The 20349-nt window shown below is 41.1% G+C and overlaps 1 protein-coding gene across 3 annotated transcripts; it reads right to left on the bottom strand.

Annotated features, from left to right (window-relative positions):
* Window positions 1-63: 63 nt before the first annotated feature.
* golga3 (golgin A3) lies at window positions 64-20349 on the bottom strand. 3 transcript variants are annotated; one of them, XM_022192805.2, is made up of 24 exons: window positions 20272-20349; window positions 18800-19064; window positions 17110-17391; window positions 16090-16202; window positions 14850-15574; window positions 14507-14615; window positions 13849-14155; window positions 13547-13749; window positions 13292-13429; window positions 12932-13093; window positions 12472-12840; window positions 12062-12139; window positions 8991-9254; window positions 8759-8853; window positions 8242-8458; window positions 5794-5937; window positions 5425-5622; window positions 5202-5318; window positions 4840-4979; window positions 4585-4717; window positions 4233-4355; window positions 3854-4018; window positions 2036-2202; window positions 64-1901 (listed from the first exon to the last, which is right to left on the bottom strand). In XM_022192805.2, the coding sequence occupies exons 2-24, from the start codon at window positions 18939-18941 to the stop codon at window positions 1724-1726; spliced, it is 4569 nt and encodes a 1522-aa protein (XP_022048497.2). In that variant the 5' UTR covers window positions 18942-19064; window positions 20272-20349; the 3' UTR covers window positions 64-1723. The 3 variants fall into 3 exon arrangements, with proteins under 3 accessions (XP_022048497.2, XP_051806286.1, XP_051806287.1); XM_051950326.1 differs by lacking the exon at window positions 20272-20349 and adding an exon at window positions 19955-20092; XM_051950327.1 differs by lacking the exon at window positions 20272-20349 and adding an exon at window positions 19955-20091 and having other exon boundaries at window positions 17236-17391.

The following is a 20349-nucleotide window of genomic DNA, read 5'->3' as shown; positions in this document are numbered from 1 at the left end:
TGGAAATATCTCTGAAGTAGTGTGCTTTTTATATATTACTAATTAAAGGAGCACAAACTATAATGGCGGATGAATAGTGCAATTTTATGATAAATACAATCACATCTCCCTACACAAACGCAATATCAGAAATGAATTCCAATCTTTGAAAATAAAATAAAAATACAGCAAAGTTTAAGCATAGAGGATACAGTCCAAAAGAATTTTTTGTAGAATACAGTATATCAATACATTTGCTGTTATTTGCTTCAGTTAGCATTTTCCTCATAGTATTTATTGTCCCTTTGGAAATTGTTAAGCATACAATAGTAATAAAAAAAGAATTAGTGTGTGAATAAGCACCATCACAGCAGCTGCAGCACAACTGCATGCAGAAAGCTGCTGTACCATCCAATTATCATTCTACACCAAAACTTTAGTACAGCTGTAACAGAATTACTATCCAACTTATGGTTTGCATGTTATATCTTGTATTTCATCTTCTTTACACTATTAAACAGTTATGATCAATTTACAATCATACAAAAAAGGAAGTGTATGTATATATTAACCTCTGGAAACAATTAACTTATCCCATTACCCATGAAACAGAGTTCAACAACATGTGATCCAGGATTAGTCTTTTTTTTGTAAATATATTATGTACCAAATGCAACAACAGAAAACAAACACATCTGATTGCACCTGCTGTTATTAGAAGTAGTAACTTTTTCCTGTGTCTTCTTACAGTTTTCTCTCAGTTCGATCATCGAGTGTGCAATGTCAGCTGATGTGATCCACATATTTAACAACAAACAGTTCTCCAGTGAGGATCTGCACACATATACAATATATAACATATTACATCTTGCACTCACCCTCAGCAGAATACACTCATCCAAACCAACGTAGTCCTTTACAGCTTATTAAAAATTGCTTAAGGCTTTTTTTTTTGTGTACAAATTACTGCAGTCCATGCTAGACAAATATAACTGAGATGAATGTTTTTAAGAACGCAGGGTGATATTAGTTAGAGCAAATGTTAGAAACACTGCATTTTATCATGAGGCAATTTAAAATAACTGACCGCAACTGTGCAAGACTTCATGAACAGGAGTAATAACGTTTCATCACAAGCTGCTTAGACACCACGTGGATGTGTAACCGTGTCAGTTAAATAATAGATGAGCGACTTCACTCGCATACAGGCACAAATAAATGGAAGAACAGGACATAGCCAGTCTGGTGACAGACTCACTGTTTGTTTCTGTCACCCACAACACTTTTTAAAATTATGTCAGCCATCATTAAGCAGCATCAAAGCCACTGATTTAATGAGTAGGAAAGTGACTAACTATGACTTAGTGAGGAAAAACGCTGACTTAACAGGGAAAAATTGGCCCAAAGACTTAACAGCTAGACCATAACTGTATCTATGATAACAAAACTGAAGACGGGGCATCCTCTTAGAGAGGCTCATCAAATGATAAGTTGTAATTTCTTAACTCTAAATAAATAAATGTGACAAAAGCAAAACACAAATATAAACAACCACCAAATAATGAGGAAAGAAATAAAGCTATGGTATAGAAAGTATTACTCTGCAAAAGCACTTCTGTGCTGATGGGAGAAATGCCAAATGTTGGCAGCAATTGTTAAGAAAAGAGAAAGGGAATAAGGGGCTGAAAAGTGCCTTTGTGGATAAAACTCCACTCTCTCTCTATTGGCCTGAGAAAAGTTTTTGTTATGATTGCTGCTGTTCCACTTCATTGTTATTTTCCATGTTATTTAGCGCTGTTGATGATTTGGAGATGTTGTTTTGAAGAGCCAGTCCCTCCTCTGTGTTTGTCCATGAGCTCATTGACTCATGTACTGTTACTGTGTGTTCTTCCATCTGCTTTTGGAGGCTGTCCATCTCCTCCCTGAGAGAAAAAAAAAAACCCATTACATCAGTTTTGGCGTTTGGATAACGCTTCAGCGCTACATAACAGAATCGTTTTGTGTAGGTGTGTTCAAAATGTTCAGCCCAATCCTTCAGACACAACAATAGGCTTACTTGAGCTGCCGTAGACAGTTGTGCAGGTTGTTGAGTGGCTCCTTGTTGACAGAAGTTGACGGTTTCAGCAACTCGTCCAGCAGGGAAGCAGGCACTGGGCAGTCTGGAATCTTAACTGGGGTCACTGGGTTGGATGGGTTCCCCTCACTCTTCAGCTCCATGCGCTGCTGCTTGGCAACATCATTAGAAAGGTCGTATTTAGTCTTATCTTCAGCAAGCATTTCTTATTTGGCATTATACTTACAGCAGTGGTCTTTAAATGTTTATAAAGAGAAGGTGCTGGCCTTGTTAGCATTAGTCACACTGTATAAATTAATGGGTGCACCCAGCTGGGTAACAGCATAGTAGCAAGTGGTGACAGTGATCTGTGAGGAATGCTACAAATACCAACATATTTTTAACTGACTTCAGTTATATACAAGGTTTCTGCAGAAATCAGCCAGTCAGATATAATGCTTTTTAATGACATTTTAATGCTATACTGTAAAAAAAAAAATAAAAATTTAACGCCAGGACAAATTACACAGGTTTGTTTGTTTTTGTAAAAGACGATTTTTCTATGAAAGTTGTCTCTACATTTCACTACTTCTGAATCCAGAAACCACCCCTGAATACCCACGGGCTGCAGTCATTCTCTGAATTCCACATTTTTAAGCCATTTTTGCTGGAATTTGCATTTCCCTGAACACCTTATCTAAAATGTCTCCCCTCCAACTTTTTTTTCTCCTCCACCTGGTCCAGCCTGCCTGTAGCCGATCGGCCGGAACAATTATCGCAATGCTTTGGCAAGTTTACACAGATGCACATATGTGATGAATCGCAGTCTATAATTACATACTATTATATAATTCTTATCAAATATTTTTCTCGAAAACTGCACAAAGAATTTTTAATGCCACTGAGAATCGAATTTAATGATTTTTCATGCCATTTAAGGCCTTAATATTCACAAAATCAATTTAATGACTATTAATGCCCTGCAGAAACCCTGTATAGATGCATTTTTTATACTGTGGTGATGTGAGAAGCACAAGAAATAGAAGAAACATTGATATTTTTTACACTAACAACCTATCTAGTTATAATCTAGTTTGTTTTTAAGTGGTAATTTATGATTGTATGGTTTTAGTTTTATACTTATTTAATGGTTTATGTCATCATTAACTATTTTCTTCATTTTTTTTCAATTTACTGTTATGTTGTGCATCAGTCCCTCAATCTATTTTGAAGCCATGTTTTGTTAACTGTTTGAAAAGACCTTTCAAACACATTTGATTTGATTAGAAAATGCTCAACAAATAAACTTTGATTGATGGTTAATGATGTTCTTGAATTGTCTCTGCTAACAGACGTGGATTCTTTCAAATTTTCACTATGGCAGTTATCTAAAGGTCATTATGCCAAGACAGTTAAAACGTAACACTGAGACTTGATCAAAATTTATTGTCAGGTTGATATTACGGGCCATTTATTGATCAGTGGATAGCTTATATATTGACACATCAAAACTAACTGTAGCAGCAATGCAAAGAATCTATATATGCTGCCTCTATCAGTGCTAAGTTGTTTGCTCTACGACTCCGACAACAACACCTGATGATGTCAGAGGAGATGCTCTGAGAATTCTTTCACATTATTTGAAACAAAATTCAACTTTGAAATGATGTTAAGCTACGGAGTAGCTAATTAGTCAGCTAGTGTAATTGTTTAGTAGTGTCCCCAGAATCCAAATAGCACTGTGGTTAAAAAATCTGGTGAACAATCACTATAAACAATTATAGGACACAGCCATTTTCACAGTCAAAAAAGGCACTGTACCTTCCTTAGACGACTCTGTTTGAGGTCCTGTTTAAGTTGCTGGTTCTGCAGCAGGACCGTCTTCATGCTGTTTCTCAGCTCACCCACTTTGGCCTGCAGCATAAATTTATCCTTTCTGGTGCCGCTCAGCTCCTCCTGCACCGACTCCAGCTCCACCTTAATGTTCTGAAACAGAGAGATGTTTTAATTGAAAATCACTTTACAAAAGTAGAAAGTTGCATACTGTACAGAAAAAACTATAGTGCTCGCTTCATTTATGGCCCCCCTCCAAATACAAACTGTTTACAGGACACATAATATTTCTTCTTAACATTTTGTTCAGTGAGAAGTGATACATTGCAACTTTGTGTCCACATTTTACAATCAAGTGCATGCTTGCCTGCAGAGCTGTCTGTAGGTTGTCCAGCTCCCTGTGGTGGCACTGCTCCATCATCTCCAGCTGCTGCTTCTGGGCCTCAATCTCCCTCTGCCTCTGCTCCACCTCCCACTTCAGATCCTCAACCTGAACCCAACAGTCAATGTCAGAAATCAGTGTAACTAAGAGATGCATTACATTCAGTAGTGATAAGTACAAGTAAGGCTTAAACAGACTTTAAAAGAATTGGAACAAAGCAACCCTTCATGAAAAACTAGACGGCTGTACGGCCAAAATACTGCATTAAAATCAATTCAGGCTAATCAAAACTGGTTTTCTACAAAGCATTACACAGACCCTGTTTCAGTGTTCCTACCTCTTGGTTAGTCAGGGGCTGCTTGGCCATTTCCTCGTCCAGTTGCTTCTGCAGGATCTGAAGCTGGGAGTGAGCCTCTGCCAGCTCCTCTTGGAACCTGGAAACCTCCTGAGCATGCTGCTCATCCTGAGCTCTGCAGAGTGTAACACATTCAGTGATAAGTTGTGCAGTCACTATGGATTCTGCAAAACAATATTAAATTAAAAAACATCATTTTCAGAAATTCACGGCATTTATTCAGGCAAATGCACATACTGTAGTTTGTGGGCTTCAGTCTGCAGAGCTTTGACCAGGTCCTCTTTGGCCTGCAAGTCCTTCTTGATCTCAGACAGCTCCAGCATGGCTGCCCGATAATGCCGTCTATTGTGGGCCGCCTCAGCCTTTGCTGCTGCCACCTAAAGGACACATCATAGAATTACATATATTAGGACTAAAAATGAAAACCTATTCATCATGAGTAGGAATGCATGTACAATTTTCATAAAGGCCAAAAACGTTCTAGTTGCGCCTTATACAAAAAAATATCTCCAAACGAATACATGCATCAGATTTTTTGGAATCATTTGAAAGGCAAACTAGAAGTAATGTGAAGCGGCATTTCAACATAGAGCTCCTACCTGTTCTTTAAGGTCCTTGACTTTGGTTTTCTCTTTTTCCAAGGCAAGCTGTAGGCTTTGTACCACTTGCTTCATCTGCTGGTCCTCCTCCTCTTTACGCTTCAGAACAGCTTGAACCTGAAACCACATTTCTCTATTTTGGTCTGCAGGTAACATCACACTTTACAGCACAATGGTACTCAACAATACATCAACAACAATGAAACGCAAACTAATTTGTCACCTGCAAGTTGAGCTGAACAAGATCTGCTTCTCTCTTTGCTAAGGCAGTCTCCAAAATGTTGGCATGCTCCCGCAATGTATTGTGGGACTGTGCTAGTCCAACCAGTTTCCCTTTTTCGTGTTCCAGTTCAAGTGCTAGCTTCTTGTTGGCATCTTCTAACTTTCTGATCCGCTTCTTGAAGCAGCGTGACTCTTGAAGCTGTCAAACCAATCCATGCCATTAATACAAATTAGCATACATGAACAGTGTCAACATACTGGCTCATTCATGGCTGCAAAACGAATATGAAAACTTAGGAATCAATACTTTGGCATTAAACAAAAAATGACAACCTGAACACATTACTGACACATAACTATCATGGCTCACCTCATCCTCAAGCTCCAGAACTTTCTCCTGGTACTCCTCCAGTTCTGTGGAGGTGAGAGTGATCACTTCCTGCAGCTCCTTCTCTAGCATTGTTTTGCTGTTGGTCACAGCCTGCAGTTCAGCCTGCAGGGTCTTAATCTTCTCCTGGAAGACAATTAAAACTACGTTGTATTTCAGTACATTTCAATAAGTCAAAGATACAGTTACCTGGGATAAATGGAATGCCTATTTTTGTGGAAATGAAAGCGATAGGAGGATGGAGAATTTTTTTTTAATGTAGTAAAAGGAAGAAGAAATGCTTGCATGTATACTGACAATGTTAAAGCATTTATCAAAGCCATTGCCAGAAACCTTGACCGGCTTATTAGCGTTGTGCTATTCTGTAGGAAAACATACCCTAAACATAAAATAGTGGTATTTCTCAATCATTTCTCATTTCCAAATTTTCTTAATAAATCATTGCCACCAAATTCTACAGAAAGTAAATAATTCTGTGGTCTTTGACACAACAGTAAAGCCATTAGCCGCCATGTTATGAACAGTCATGTGACTAAAAAAAAAAAAAAAAAAAATCAGGGACTTATTGACTGAAGTGGAATGAACTGCAGGCTGTGTTTATAGAGCTCATATGAGACAAGTAAGGAAGCAAATTAAAAAATTACATTCAAAGTGTTTTTGGAAAATGCTTTACGTATTTAAAAAACTAGCTCCTTGCTTGTGTTGTATCCACTCTCAGATGTACTTTGGATAAAAGTGTCTGCTAAATGAAATTGTAGAATTGTAGAATTCAGCATTCATGTTCTTTTAATAACTTTGTCACACTGCACAAAAGACACCTTTGAGTTCTCTATCTCTAGCCATGGTTGTGCTGTTTCCACTGACACACAGAATTGCACTGAAAAATTAAGCAGCAGTGCATAGAAATGTGACAGGAGCTTAAATGCCCAGACACTACTAGAGGTTTAAAGATGTAAAATGTCAGAAAAACAGTGAGAGTACAAAAACTAATCATATGCATACATTTATTCTAGACTTCAATAAGAGAGCCAACTATTGTTAATTTTTCAATTTTGCTTGACAGTGACAAGACTTAAATCCCACGATTTTAAAGTAATACCAAACAATAATCACTTGCTGATACAAAGAATTGGAAAATGTGAAAGATTATGGCGTCAAATTTGGGTCAAAGGTCACGCGCGTGTAACACTCTCTTGCGCGTGCGCGAAACACGTACCCCGCGCGAGCGGAAAAAAGTCTCCACAGGCGCAAAAAACAGTCTGCGCGCGCGTGGCAATGTCTCCACGCGCGTAAGAGGCTCCTCGCATTGCTACTCGTCCGTGTATGGTGCCATAATTATCCGTGGAGCTCTGATTTACGCACGTGGGGAGAAGACTTTTGACCCTTTGTGGGCGGATACCAGTGCTCGCCACAATCTCCCTATGATTGGCTGTCTGCGACAGCAAGAACTCACCCCCCACGTGGGATGCCACTGTATACAAAAGAGGAAATGACACAGTCGGCTGGAGCCCCTTTGATGTTGCTGCTGCTGTTCTGCAGCTCCGCCGAACACACACAGAACCGAGCCCGGATCTCCAACTGCCGGTGGGTGAGTGTCTCCACGTATTTCTGGCTTTAAACGGGAGGTCTCAGTGCTCCATTGCGGGGCTGTCAGCCTTTAGTACAGCGATTAGACGTTAGTTAGCTCCATTGCTAACGGCAGTTACCCAGGTGGACTGACTGGAATCGGCCCAGAAGCCCAGCGTGTCTACTCCAGTGATTCTGACAGGAAGTTTAAGAGTGATTCTATAATTAGGGGTACATTTCAAGTCCATGGGGCGTAGACACGCTGGGCTTCTGGGCCGATTCTGGTCAGTCCACCTGGGTAACTGCCGTTAGCAATGGAGCTAACTTCGCTGTACTAAAGGCTGACAGCCCCGCAATGGAGCACTGAGACCTCCTGTTTAGAGCCAGAAATACGTGGAGACACTTACCCACCGGCAGTTGGAGATCCGGGCTCTGTTCTGTGTGTGTTCGGCGGAGCTGCAGAACAGCGGCAGCAACATCAAAGGGGCTCCAGACGACAGTGTTTTTTGCGCCCGTGGAGACTTTTTTCCGCTCGCGCGGGGTACGTGTTTCGCGCGCGCGCGCGAGAGAGAGAGAGAGTGTTATGCGCGCACGACTTTTGACCCAAATTTGACGCCATAAAAGATCTCCTAATGTTAGTAGAACGCAGTGTAGAGAGAGAGAGAGAGACACACACACACACACACACTGTACTGTATTTTGAGCTTCTATGAGTTTAAGTGAATAAGGGCTTGTACATTCTATAACCCTCTGCTGACATTGTGATGCTTCTCCCTACTAATTGCCTGAGACTCTGTGCCAAACTAGATGTTGCAGCTGTGAATTTCAAAGAAACGTTCGAGGTCTCGCAGGTTTATTCTTTACCTGCAAGGCCTGGCTGTTTCCCCCATCTGACACCTGGGCCTTGAGTTTGACCAGCTCTGCCTCTGCTGTCTCCTTGTCAGTCAAAGCCTCCTGGAGCCTCCTGCTCAGGATGCCCACAGCGTTCTCATAGGCCTTGTGTTTGGCCTTCATCTCTTTCTGAGCACTGGTCAAATCTGTTCCAAGCCTCTTCATGCGCACCTTCTGCTCTGAGATGGCTCTATGGCACATAACAAAATAGGTTAGCAAAACTCGCTCAGAAATGTGATTGCTCTACAGTAACTGCACAGATTGTACATCATTTACATTGAACATGCAACACTGTAAAGATGAAGTTAATTTACTTTTTCAAGCAAATGTACTGAGTCATATTTCTGTGTGGAAATGAGGGATTGTATAAGCATTGTCCTGTATTTGTATTTATAAATAGAACTTGACAGCAGAGATATGCATCACGGTCCAAGTCATTACTGTGGGATTCATTCACGCTGCTGAAATCTCGAAGCAGCACATGACTCACTTTTTGGCTTCTGCCTCCATTTGCTCCACCTGCTTCCTCAGGCCCTCATTCTCTTGTGTCACTGCTGCAAGCTGGCTCTGATCAAACTGTAGAGACTGGGTTGGGCGGACAACAGAACACGGCATATTAAAATTACAAAACGGAGAACAACCTTTTTCCCCTGTTATCGTCATTATTAAAGTACTTTTGAAAACTAAATTCAATACTGAACATCTGAAAAAAATTTCAATACCTGAATCTGGGTTTCTAGCTGATCCCTTTCTGTCTGAATGACTTGCAGATGGGCTTCCATGTTGCTCATCTGCTCCTGGACTCTCACGACCTCATTCTGCAACCGGGCCTGCTCCAGATCTGCCTTCTGCTTCTCGCCCTGAACGCCCAGCACCTCCTGCTTCAGGTCCTTTACCTCCGCCAGCAGACGCTTCTTGGTGGACTTGAGCTCACTGATCAACTGGTCTTTGGAGCTGGTATCTCGGCGATATGCTTCCACCATCACCTGTGAAGTCAGTGGCATTATGTCAAAAATGTTCATGTAGGACAAAACACTAGTGAAGGATTTTCTCTTCCCAGGGAGTAGTCTCTGTTATATTTGCCTTGACCGAAAGAAGTCAGCAAAACACTATGCACAGCAGATTGAGAGAGACACTGCAAGAGAGAGGGCTGCAACAGGATTTGAATCCCACACTGCATCATCTCTAGGCTTGAGAGAGACGCATCCTCAAAGAACAACAATATCTATACCAGGGTTTCTGCAGAAATCAGACAGTCACATTTTATGCTTTTTAATGCCATTTTAACACTATGCTGTAAACATTTTAATGCCATGACCATGAATTCAAGAAAAATTACACGTTTGTTTTGTTTTTGTAAAAGATGATTTTTAGATGAAAACTGTCCCTACATTTTACTAATTCTGAATCTGGAAACATTGCCTGGAACAACTCAGAAATGCTTTCATTGGATGCGTATGAGTGGTGCTTCACAGCAGTGTCAGACACCAGAGCACCTCTGCCTGCAGCGTTGCATTTGACCCAAAAGATGCCCAAAGGCTGCTGGATTTTCCGACGGTAGCGGTGGCTCCGGTGGGAGCGGTGGTCACCACAGCCGCAGTTGTGCTGTTTGTGGTGGTCAAAGTAGTCGCTGAAGACGTTACGCTGCTCGTTACAGGAAAGTAACTAGCCACAGTTAACTATTGTCTGCCTCTCACAGCCAATGTGTGGCTGTCAGACTGCATTTGAGATTTCATGGCACTGACATGCATTGTACCAAGCCTAATTGTTTTGGGGTTTTTTTAACAAGCATTGCAAAATTCTTCTCTGTCTTGACCACCAACCGGCTGTAGTCATTCTCTGAATTCCATGTTTTCTAGCCATTTTTGCTTGAATTTGCATTTCCCCATTTATTATTATAACTATTATTATTATCATTATTATTATTATTATTATTATTATTAAATATTTTTCTTGAAAACTGCAGAAAGAATTTTTATTGCCACTGAGAATCAAATTTAATCATTTTAAAGCCATTTAAGGCCTTAATTTTCACAAATCTATTTCATGACTATTAAGGCTTTTCATTGTGTTGCAGAAACCCTGTATACAAAAGACACCCTGTATACTAAAGTAAGGCTGTGGTACGATTTGCACGGTTTGTTTTACTTCAAGCAGAGCCTTCAAAATTTCAAACATATTCTAAATTTCTTCACAAATGTAGGTTGAGCTGCATGAGTGTGCTGTCCCTGTGTATTATGTAATGTAGCATTTCTTATCTCACGAAGGTACTAATAACTGAACACTGAAACTGATATTACATATGAGTCGTATAATACTGATAATAATAACCATTTAATGTGCAATGAATCCATGTGTTGTGCTTGACCTTTAAAAAGGGAAGAGATGGAGCTAAGCTCTAACTCAAACCTCTGATGGACACAGACAGGTCAGGCTAGAAAGCTACAGGCACCTACAAAAAAAATATTTTTCTTCTCCACATGCACACACACTAACAAAGAGTTTTGGCCTTGATACACAGCACACACAGTCCTATTTTCTTATAATGCAACAATTCACTTTACTGAAATTGCTAACTCAAGGTCGTTTGAGGGCGAAAACCATAATAATTCTCCCTAGGAGACACCTGCTTCCTCCCTATGAGATACCACTAATGGCTTCATCACATCTTAGCGAACAATGGAATAATACTAACTGGTAGAAAGGCGGAAAAAGTGTGCAGGAGGATTTATTTTACAGGGTGTGGCTCGTGAGGATTGGATGAATCGTGTGTCAATATGGACATATCTGTGCATCAGCTAACGGGAGTCTAAACCACGATTTATCCCCACCTTTAGCCAATCACGTTTCAATATTTGAATTAGATGTTTACATCTATGACCTATCACATAAATACTAGGCCGTATAAAATGCTATGTTCACTTTTGATTTTACCCTTTTCTGGGAGGCTGTTCTAAACAGAAAAGGTTCTTGTACAAGACTCTTTTGGGACACTGATATTTAGAAAATAAACAGCTTAACTGAAGAGAAGTAGTTTGTCTTCTATCTCAAAAAAATGAACACATTCAACAGTAGAGAAGAAAGGGGGCTCAGTTAGAAACCCTGCAACCAGTGTAGTCACTCACTTTTCTTTGAATTAAATGCATACAGCTTCTTTAAAACCCACAGTAACTGATGCATAAATAATAATGATAATAATAATAATAATAACAATAATACATAAAGTCATTAATCATACTGGAGTATCTGACTCAGACTGCTCTGATTTTTTATATATGTAGTTTCATTCGATGCACTGAAGAGTCAGACTAGTTTAGTGATAATTCTATATCACCTGAGGTGCAGAATTTTGAACTTCACGGTTTGCTGAAAGCAGTTCAAATACAATTTAATGCACCAAGATAAAAGTTATTGCATGATGATATAAAGAGTCTATAAAAACCCAAGCCCTGAAAGAGACAATACAGTGCAGATTTCTGTCACTCTGTCAATAAACTCCACCCTCTTTATGACAGCCTGTCAATGAAAAATAAGCAGCATCCACCATTGCTTAATTCACTGAGGCGTGTCAGCCAGCACTTTGGGCATTCTGCAGAGAATATGACAGCCATCTGGCTCCACAATACAACCTCCCACGACAGCATCAGCCTTAGCCAGCTGGGAGATGTCTGACAAACGTTTCATAAATGGATGAAAGTCTTCACAGGCTTTACTTCTCCTGGGCTTCTTCTAACTTTATCAAGCAAAAGAGAGCTGTATGCAAAATCATGTAAAAATAAGGGAGAAGTCTTACCTTTTGTTGCAGGAATTGCTCCTTTAATTTTTGAGCTTGTTTCTTCAGGGAATTATTCTCTTGTTGTAGGGTTTCAATCTGCAATGTAACAATGTAATGTTCATTAGTAGTGAAACAATGTTGGAAAGGTAAACCAAAGAAAAAAACTTGAGAAAACTGTTACTTTAATACTGTTTGAATCAATGATTTTCTGTAGAAACTGATGGCTTCTTGCACTGAATGAGAAAACAAACCCTCATCCTGCAGGTACAACAACTTAAAGCACATTTATGACCTCCCCACAAGCAGTCCAGTGTTTTGTACAGTTCCTTAAAGCTACAATATGAAATGCTAGGTATTTTTAATGCTAGGTTAGTATTTTAAGCCATCTCTAACTCATCATTAACATTACCTTGTCTTCTCCATCATACCTGATTGGCTTTGACTTGGACCTCTTGTCTGAGTTGATCCAAGACGTCTGAGGCCACCAGAACATCCTCTCCAAGCCGCTCAGCGTTCTCGTCAAGTTGGCTCTTGTCAGCGCGGGCTGCCTGCAGCGCCACCTCCAGGACAATTTTCTCATTCTGGAGGTACTGGATGTTGTCATCCTTGGCGCTGCTTTCTGTCTGCAGCTCAGCCAGCTGTGCCTCCAGCTCCAAGTATCGAGCCTCTAGTTGGTTGATGGCCTGCTCTTTGGTGTGTAGGTTCTCCTGAGTGGTTGTCAGCTGCCGCATCAGCTCCAGATGTTCTTTCTGAAGCGTCTGCAGCTGCACGTCCTTCTGGGAAAGGGTCAACTTTACCTAAGACAGACAGGCAGTTTGGAGCAAATTAAAGTAAGAATTTTACACAACAAGATGGAAAACAAGTTCCTGTTACATTCAGCATGACTACCTGCTCTAGTTCCCTCTCCAGGGTGCTGGCTGTGTTAGCCAGTTTTATTAGGCGATCTCGCTCTTCCTCAAACTCTTCCAGTTTGTGCTGCAGGTCATCTTCCACCATGGTCTTTGCATCCTGGATTTGCTTGTAAGCAGCTTCTTGTGTCAGCATGTCAGCCTACATCACACACAGTAAGATGAAGTTCAATAACACGCTAAAAGTAGATATTTTTAAATCATACAAACCTTTGGAATACACAATGTTAGAAATGGTTGTGATAATTATTTAAATATAGGTTTTTGTCCAAAGTGCATGTCAGATTTTACATCCAAACCTGCTTACAACATATTAAGAAGGGGATGTTGGAGAATATACCTCAATGCTTTGCAGCTGAACAGCAATACGCTCTTTTTCTTTGATGGAGCGGTGTTGGGTTTCAGTGAGTTGATGTGACAGTGTCACATTTTCCAGCTTCAGATGTTCCAGAGCACCAATCTGAGTCATCTGTCCAGCCTGGGAAAGAAAAAAGAAAGAGGGCGAAACACATCACCTGTAACATCTCAACATGACAAGTCTTGGCTAATGTCAAACCACGATGTCAAAACCAACCAGCATTAGCATCAATCTTACCTGCATGTTGGCCATTTCACTTTGCAGTCGCACTCTTGCCTCCTGGGCCAGTGCTAGCTGCTGCTGGTACCACTGTCTGACCTGCTGGAGTGAATCAATCTCAGCCTGGGAGGTCTTCAGTCGGCTCTGCAGGGTGCTGCGCTCTAGCTGCACCTGTTGAAGCTGGCCCTGTAGACCACCCATCTGCTGACGCAACTCCAGGACTGCAAAGTGGAGGTTAAAAATCATCCAATGTGTTAAAAAAAAAAAAAGCATGGGGGTACATGAACCTGCGCTCATCTCTCTAGGTCTCCATCACTCACCTGTACTGTCCCTTAAGGTTACAGTATTTTGCATCTCCTCCATCTTCCCCATCAGCCTGTTGTATTGGTCTTCGGCAACCTTCAGGTCGTTGCTTAGAGAAGCCAGACTGGCATTCTTGCTCTCCAGACTGCCCTGGAGCTCCACCATGGCCTTTTCTAGCTGGCTGCAGTTTTGCCGCAGTGAGCTAACCTCCGTGGTGAGGACGCTCTGCTTCTCCTGGCTGACCTGAGCCTCCTCTTTTTTAGCCTGAAGCTGTGCATTCACTGTAGCAAGCTGGGCCTGAAGCTCTGTCTTCTCCTTGAGAGCCTAGAGGACAGGGCATGAGGTTACAGCATTTAATCCAATTATTGTCAACATTTGCAGTATAGTGGGGTTATATGGGTGGTCTGCATGTGTATGTTAAGAGCACAAAAAACAAAAAACCTTCTGCCATGATCTGGAATGTATTTGCAGTATCAGTACTGATATTATTATTTATCTTGTGTTGCTACAGTTTTTATATGAATCTCACTGCATTCAGTTCAGGTGACTTCACCTCTAAAGTACAGCTGTTTTGAGTGATTTTTCAAGCTTTTCGTGTTATTTTGGCCACACCCTTACATGTATAGTGTATGAATGGGAACTGTGTGCAGAAGGAACAAAAACATGTTATATTACCTGATTGGCTTCAGATGACAGGGACTCCAGCTGCCCTTCAAGTCTCATTTTCTCTTTGAGTACTTGAAGCATTTCATCATGGCCCATGACAGAACTCTCCAAAGAAACACTAAAATAAATTAAACAACTTGAGTGCAAAAGGACTAATCAACTGGCTGGTCATATGTAAAACATTAGGAGTTTTTTTTCACCTCATAGCACCTTAAGGTAAAATCGGCTTAATGTGAGCAAAAAGCACAATGATATAGTGGCACAGCTTTAAGTTTACTCTTGACTTTATAATTCAAATATTACAATTAATTGTAGTCATGACATTCCTTTTCTATCTGAAACAGTTAAATACCTGCTAGAGAAGCTGTCTCTGCGGCTGCGAGGCTCCGCTGTCCCTTCTCTCTCCTGCTCCAGCTCCAGCAGGTGCTGCTCTTCACTGGCTGCCTGCAGCACTTCCTGTAAGGAGGGGAACTGGCCCATGGCCTCAGGAGCAATCTCCCTCCCCTCCACTGTGTACGGCCCTCGCTGCCTTTCCACTGCTGCAGAGAGCATACCGTACGTCCCCCTGGTAGACACACTGCTATAAGAGGAGCTGTCACTGTCGTTGCCATCATTCCCTGGTCTTGTTCCTGATTCACTGCCATCAATTTCTGACACACTGTCTCCGACTTGGAGCGAAGCACCGGGCTGTGCCTCCGTCTCACAGGTGGGGTATTCTGACATCACACTGACCTCTGACAGTGTGGACACAGAGCTAATAGTGGATTGGATGGAGCTAATGGTGCCATCTGCAGTCTTTAAACCACCTCCTCCACCACCACCTCCACCATCAATCTCAGGAGACTTATAGTCAGCTAAAGAGTGGATCTTGCTGGGACGAGGTGATCTGGACTTCCTCTCCTTGGGAGGGGGAATTCCCAGGCTACCAAGTTTGGGACCGCGTGGGACACTGGTCCTCAGGAAAGAATACTCCTTGGTCATGGCGACAGTGTTGGCCCTGGGGAGTGCCTCAGGATGCAACATAAGTTCCGGATCCAGGGTACTGAATGGTCTGTTCTTGGCTGTGTTGCGGTGAGACTAGAAAACAGAAGAAAGGTTCAAAAGTACTGTCATAATAACAAAATCTGAATCCAGGTTGGTCCGCCTACACTAACTTAGAACATTTGGCACAGCAGAAAAGAACAAAACAAAAATCAATAGATGAAATGTGACTATTTACACTGGAGGCAAACCAATGCAATATACATAAGTGCTCTTCAGCTGATGCACAATGTTTCTCCAAATTGAAAAGCTGTACTCTATAAATGTTAAACAGTCAATCATCTGGGGCATTTTTCCAAGCAAACAGCAGTGCCAGCAGACTTAAAGTATGAAAGTTGGATCAAAACAAAAACTCATAACAGAAAACCTCTGATTTCAAATCTCCTTCCAAAATGAAGAACTTTTGGAAACATCTCTAACAAATGGACAAATGCGGGGAAAAAAGCAAGCAGCTACAGCTGAAGACACATGAGGGATTTTAAAGCAGAGGGCTAGGCTCAATCCATTCAACAGAAAGACAAAAATATACAGACCCGACAGCATTCACTCACCCTCTCCTTATGTCTCTGCACTCTGTACTGTTTGAGCTGCTCCTCCAGACGTCGGCGAGCCTCCAGGCGAATCTTCTCCTCATTTTCCATCTCCAGTGATGGCTTCTGGTGGGCTGAAGCAAAACAATGTCAGGACAAACCAAAGACTGTTCCCCGCTAACACATACTACCCAAGCACACCACAGCACTTCTATTTAAACCAAGGCGTATTTAATTAAAAGCTAAAGATAGATTCTGTCAATGACCCTGATACGGGAGCATTGATTCAGGATAAATGTTTGATGTTGTATATGGAGATAAGTGAAGGAGCTTAGAAACGTGTTCTCCAAAAAGCAGTGGTAAACACATTATAGAGTTGTGTTCACCTCTGTACAGGAAACATGGTACAAACCACAGTATGTAGTAAGTCAGTAACACTATTTGCTTTGTTTGTTAACATTCATGAAAAACCTGAGCTCAGTCACGCCTGCAATATCCATGCATCAAGCATACTGCATGTATTAATAAAACTCCTAGAAAAACATTTAACAGATGCACACTGAATCTGCTACGATCATGTGTCATCAAAAGAGATGCTTCCTGAGGATTCTTGAAGTAAAGCTATATATATATTCACAGTGGGAGTTGTAAAGTCATGCACAATCACGAGCTTGTGCCATGCTTAAAAATATTACATTTCAAGGCAATTGCACTCGACTTTAAACAAAAAAAAGATAACATAACAGAGGGATTAGATCCAACACGCAGCCATTAGCCCAAACGGTGTTCCAAATGGAGCACCCACATCTAGTTCTAATCAAGGAATCAACTGCCTATGAGAGACGCAGGAAGGAGGTAGACACAAACAGCTGTAATATATCCCCACTAAATCCTCTTCAGATAATACACAGACACAGGAGATTAAAAAAAAAAAAAAAAGATGAGCGCATGAGCCATAAACTTAAACATTCCACAGCAAAATGAGGTTAAGGTACAGAGGGTTATAGAGGGGGCATTCACTCCACATAAGTTTATGCTTACACAGTTCTGTCTCCTGCATAGGCATACTGAGTCTGAGCGACTGCAATGCTTCACCCTTGTGAATCGTGACCTCAGCACTAGCCCCCTCAGCGTTCTCTAGCATCATGGGTTGATAAGGAGCCACACCTTGGGAGGGCTCTTGGGTCTGCCGGTTGACAGGGGAGCTGGTGCTCAGGGGAGGAGCTGCAGGAGGCGGGGACCCATTTAGAAGGGTGTCCCCTGCAGCACCGAAGCCCTCTGCCAGTCCGTTTCCATTTGGCATCTCATCTGAACTGACAGGACCTGAAAGAGAAGGGGGAAGAAAAGCCCTGAGGAATGTGACAATTAGTCATGATAAGTCCTTGCGAACTAGTTGGAGTGGATGTGATTCTCTTGGCAAACTGGCTGCACAACTCTGTCAAGCAATAACAGCTTAAGTGAAACAGGTAACCGGAAACATTCATGCAACACTTGACTACTGAAGCATCTGTTCAGCTGCATCTCCTCTTGTGTCAAAGAGCACAGCAAGGGCTCATCACGCAAACACATTTAAAGGCTATGAAAATCAATTTTCTCACAGTTTCTCAGCCTCAAACCAAGGGAAATTATGTTATACATGAATGTGGAATTTTCTGCCAGAGTTGGAACAGGATTGCTCATTTTATATTACAAAGTTTCTGTATGTCATTGTTTCACTGTAATGAAGTGGCCCTGGTGTAGCTGGAAAATGGTCATTCAAACATTAGTATAAGACTGCGTACGAACCAAATTTTCACAACAGTTTTATGATCTGTTTAAACTTGGATGGTAGTTATGGTAATGTGTGCTCATTTTGCTAAGTCACAATCAGTCAAAACTGATCAAACCATACCAACAAAGTCATGACGCAACAGACAAGTCGATTTTTTGCGTAAAAAAATTATAGTTTTTATTACTAATTCTTGAAAAATAATAGATAAGCACGGTCATCAAAAATACATAAAATGAATGTAATTAATTTAACACATCAAAATGAAGTTCCTGGTCATGGACAATATTATTCCCACCTGTGAAAACCCTTGTATGCACTTGTAGTTGTGGAAAGAATGTTGACAAGTTTGGAAAATATCCGGATATATGCTGCTTTGATTTTCTTTCTTTCTTTCTTTCTTTCTTTCTTTCATGTGCAACAACTCAAAAGCTCTAAAATACCTTTTGCTACATTACTTTCCTATTTCCTAACTCGTGTGCCCTGTTAACTATAAGCATGGTTGGTCCGTGATGAACACTAATTAGAATTCAGTTCAGCTATTTAACGCGTTAGTTCAAAGACCCGTGGAACATGGAGCAGTAGAAGGCCTTAGGCATTTGTAGGAGACACAAAAACAGGTCATGCATGACAGGATACAAGTGTCTGATAAAAGAGATATCAGCAGTTTTCCTGAAGGGCAAAGAATTTTGCAGATCACAGAGCAGAATTGGAATTAAGTACAGGACAAGAATGTGTGGTGGTTACACGAGTGATGTGAATGTTACGGTGAATGTGAATCACATGTATAGTAGTTTAGATATTTTTCCTCCATCTATCCCAGCTCTAACAACCTATAGCTGTCATTTTGTTTGCTGCTCAGTGGTACTTAGGGTTAGTATAATAATAATATATTGCGAGCACAAACCTTTACACACAATGCAAAAAATAATCTTTTGCTGTTAGGAGTGCATCGGTACTCACCATTATGAATTTCCCCTTTAGTGTTCTGTGTATTTTCCAGTCCCTGTTGGGCATCAGTCCCTTTGGATTTTATAACTTGGTCTTCTTGAAAAGCATTAGCCTCCATCTGAGCTGTCTCTGACTGGTCAGTATCCACTTCCATTAAGAAATGTAACAGTCACAGTACTGCTGGTACGCCTTTGGAAATAGTGTCTCACAAAACCATCGTCCTCGGCAGGCTGGATGGTAGCATGTCAGTATCCAGGAGAATTTTGAACGGACAACACTAAAGAGAGAGAACAGCATGTCTAAAGTTCTTGCTTTGAGAATATAACACATCAACATAAAAACATCAATACAAATGACACAAGAAGTTGCAGCTCTTCACCAGTGATCTTTTTGAGACACTAACAACGTTATGTAACAACGCAACATGCTGTAATTTAAGCATAAGCTAGAGTCGAAAGGTAACAAGCTCATTTGCTAGTTAAGTGGATTGTGTCGCGGTAAATATACCTCCAACTGAATCAGCGTTGAACTGCTTTACGTTTAAATACATATATTAAAAAAAACAGGCGCAACATTTTTCGTAAATACTACGACAGAGGAGGACTGAGATTTGAATCGGCAAAGGTTCACTTACAAACGATCGAATTTAATCTTTGAAGGAACGTGTTCAATCAGATTACATGTAAACCAGAGATCCGCCTTATCAACCAGCCAGCAGTCATTTATATCCAAGCTCTGATTGCAAAGACTGTAAGGAATAACAGCTTTCGCAACCTGACACGTGTTTTCTGAATTTCCACAAACAATTCTGTATAACTAATTTGTTTTCATTTATGGATAGGCAACGCCCGATGTGCATCTTTGTACCTACAAAAAAAATGTTGGCATTGGTTTGTCTTTTTAAAGGCGGAAGGTCGGCTTTCAGAGCGATGACAGCAGCATTTGTCAAAGCTCCTCCATGTCTTGTGTTATATTATTATCATAAACCATCTGTCACTTTAGTTGTTATGATAACTTTTGACTCATTGGTTGTGTTGCTAATTTAGCTACCTGTCAGTGGCTGGGTTACTTTACGAGTCTGTGCTCAGCGCGAGTCCTGCTGGAGTCAGCACTTAAAACAAAAGAAATCAGTCACCGATAAACGTAAACGTAAATGCTGTACATTACCCTCGGTTGGCTTGACTGGTTTCAGTTCATCTATCCGAGCCAATGACAAGAATGACAGACCACAGGGAGGGGGAAACACATCAGCTAGCGATGCTAACGAGACAGCTAGCGAGCTAGATGTGTTTACGACGGGACCTGTCAAGCTAAACCTGCTAAGTCGCTAGCTAGAATCGAAAGCGACACTGGAAGAGTAATTTCTCAAATATATTAAGTGATGCAACGACTTGCCTGCTGTCGTGTACGTATGCTACAAACCCCACGAGTATATTATAAAATGACAATTTCGGTAAATGTCGCGAATGATAATAAACGCTCACCTTACTGCGAGCTTCGCCTTTTACTACGTGGCTGTTTAGTTTCCGTTCTTTATGCGTCCGACTAGAAACAAGCAGCGC

This window comes from Acanthochromis polyacanthus, chromosome 7 (assembly GCF_021347895.1).
Source record: "Acanthochromis polyacanthus isolate Apoly-LR-REF ecotype Palm Island chromosome 7, KAUST_Apoly_ChrSc, whole genome shotgun sequence".
Classification (NCBI taxonomy): Eukaryota; Metazoa; Chordata; class Actinopteri; family Pomacentridae; genus Acanthochromis; species Acanthochromis polyacanthus.
Note: the sequence above shows the minus strand (reverse complement) of the source record. Positions and strands in the feature narration are given on the sequence as shown.

Excerpts from the sequence above, each read along its gene's own strand:
- golga3 (XM_022192805.2), bottom strand. The coding sequence starts at position 18,941 with ATGGAAGTGGATACTGACCAGTCAGAGACAGCTCAGATGGAGGCTAAT. Across the intron at positions 13,094-13,291 it reads TTCAGCTGCAAAGCATTGAG|GCTGACATGCTGACACAAGA; the intron begins GTATATTCTCCA and ends TGTGTGATGTAG. Across the intron at positions 12,140-12,471 it reads TCCAAGTCAAAGCCAATCAG|ATTGAAACCCTACAACAAGA; the intron begins GTATGATGGAGA and ends GTTACATTGCAG.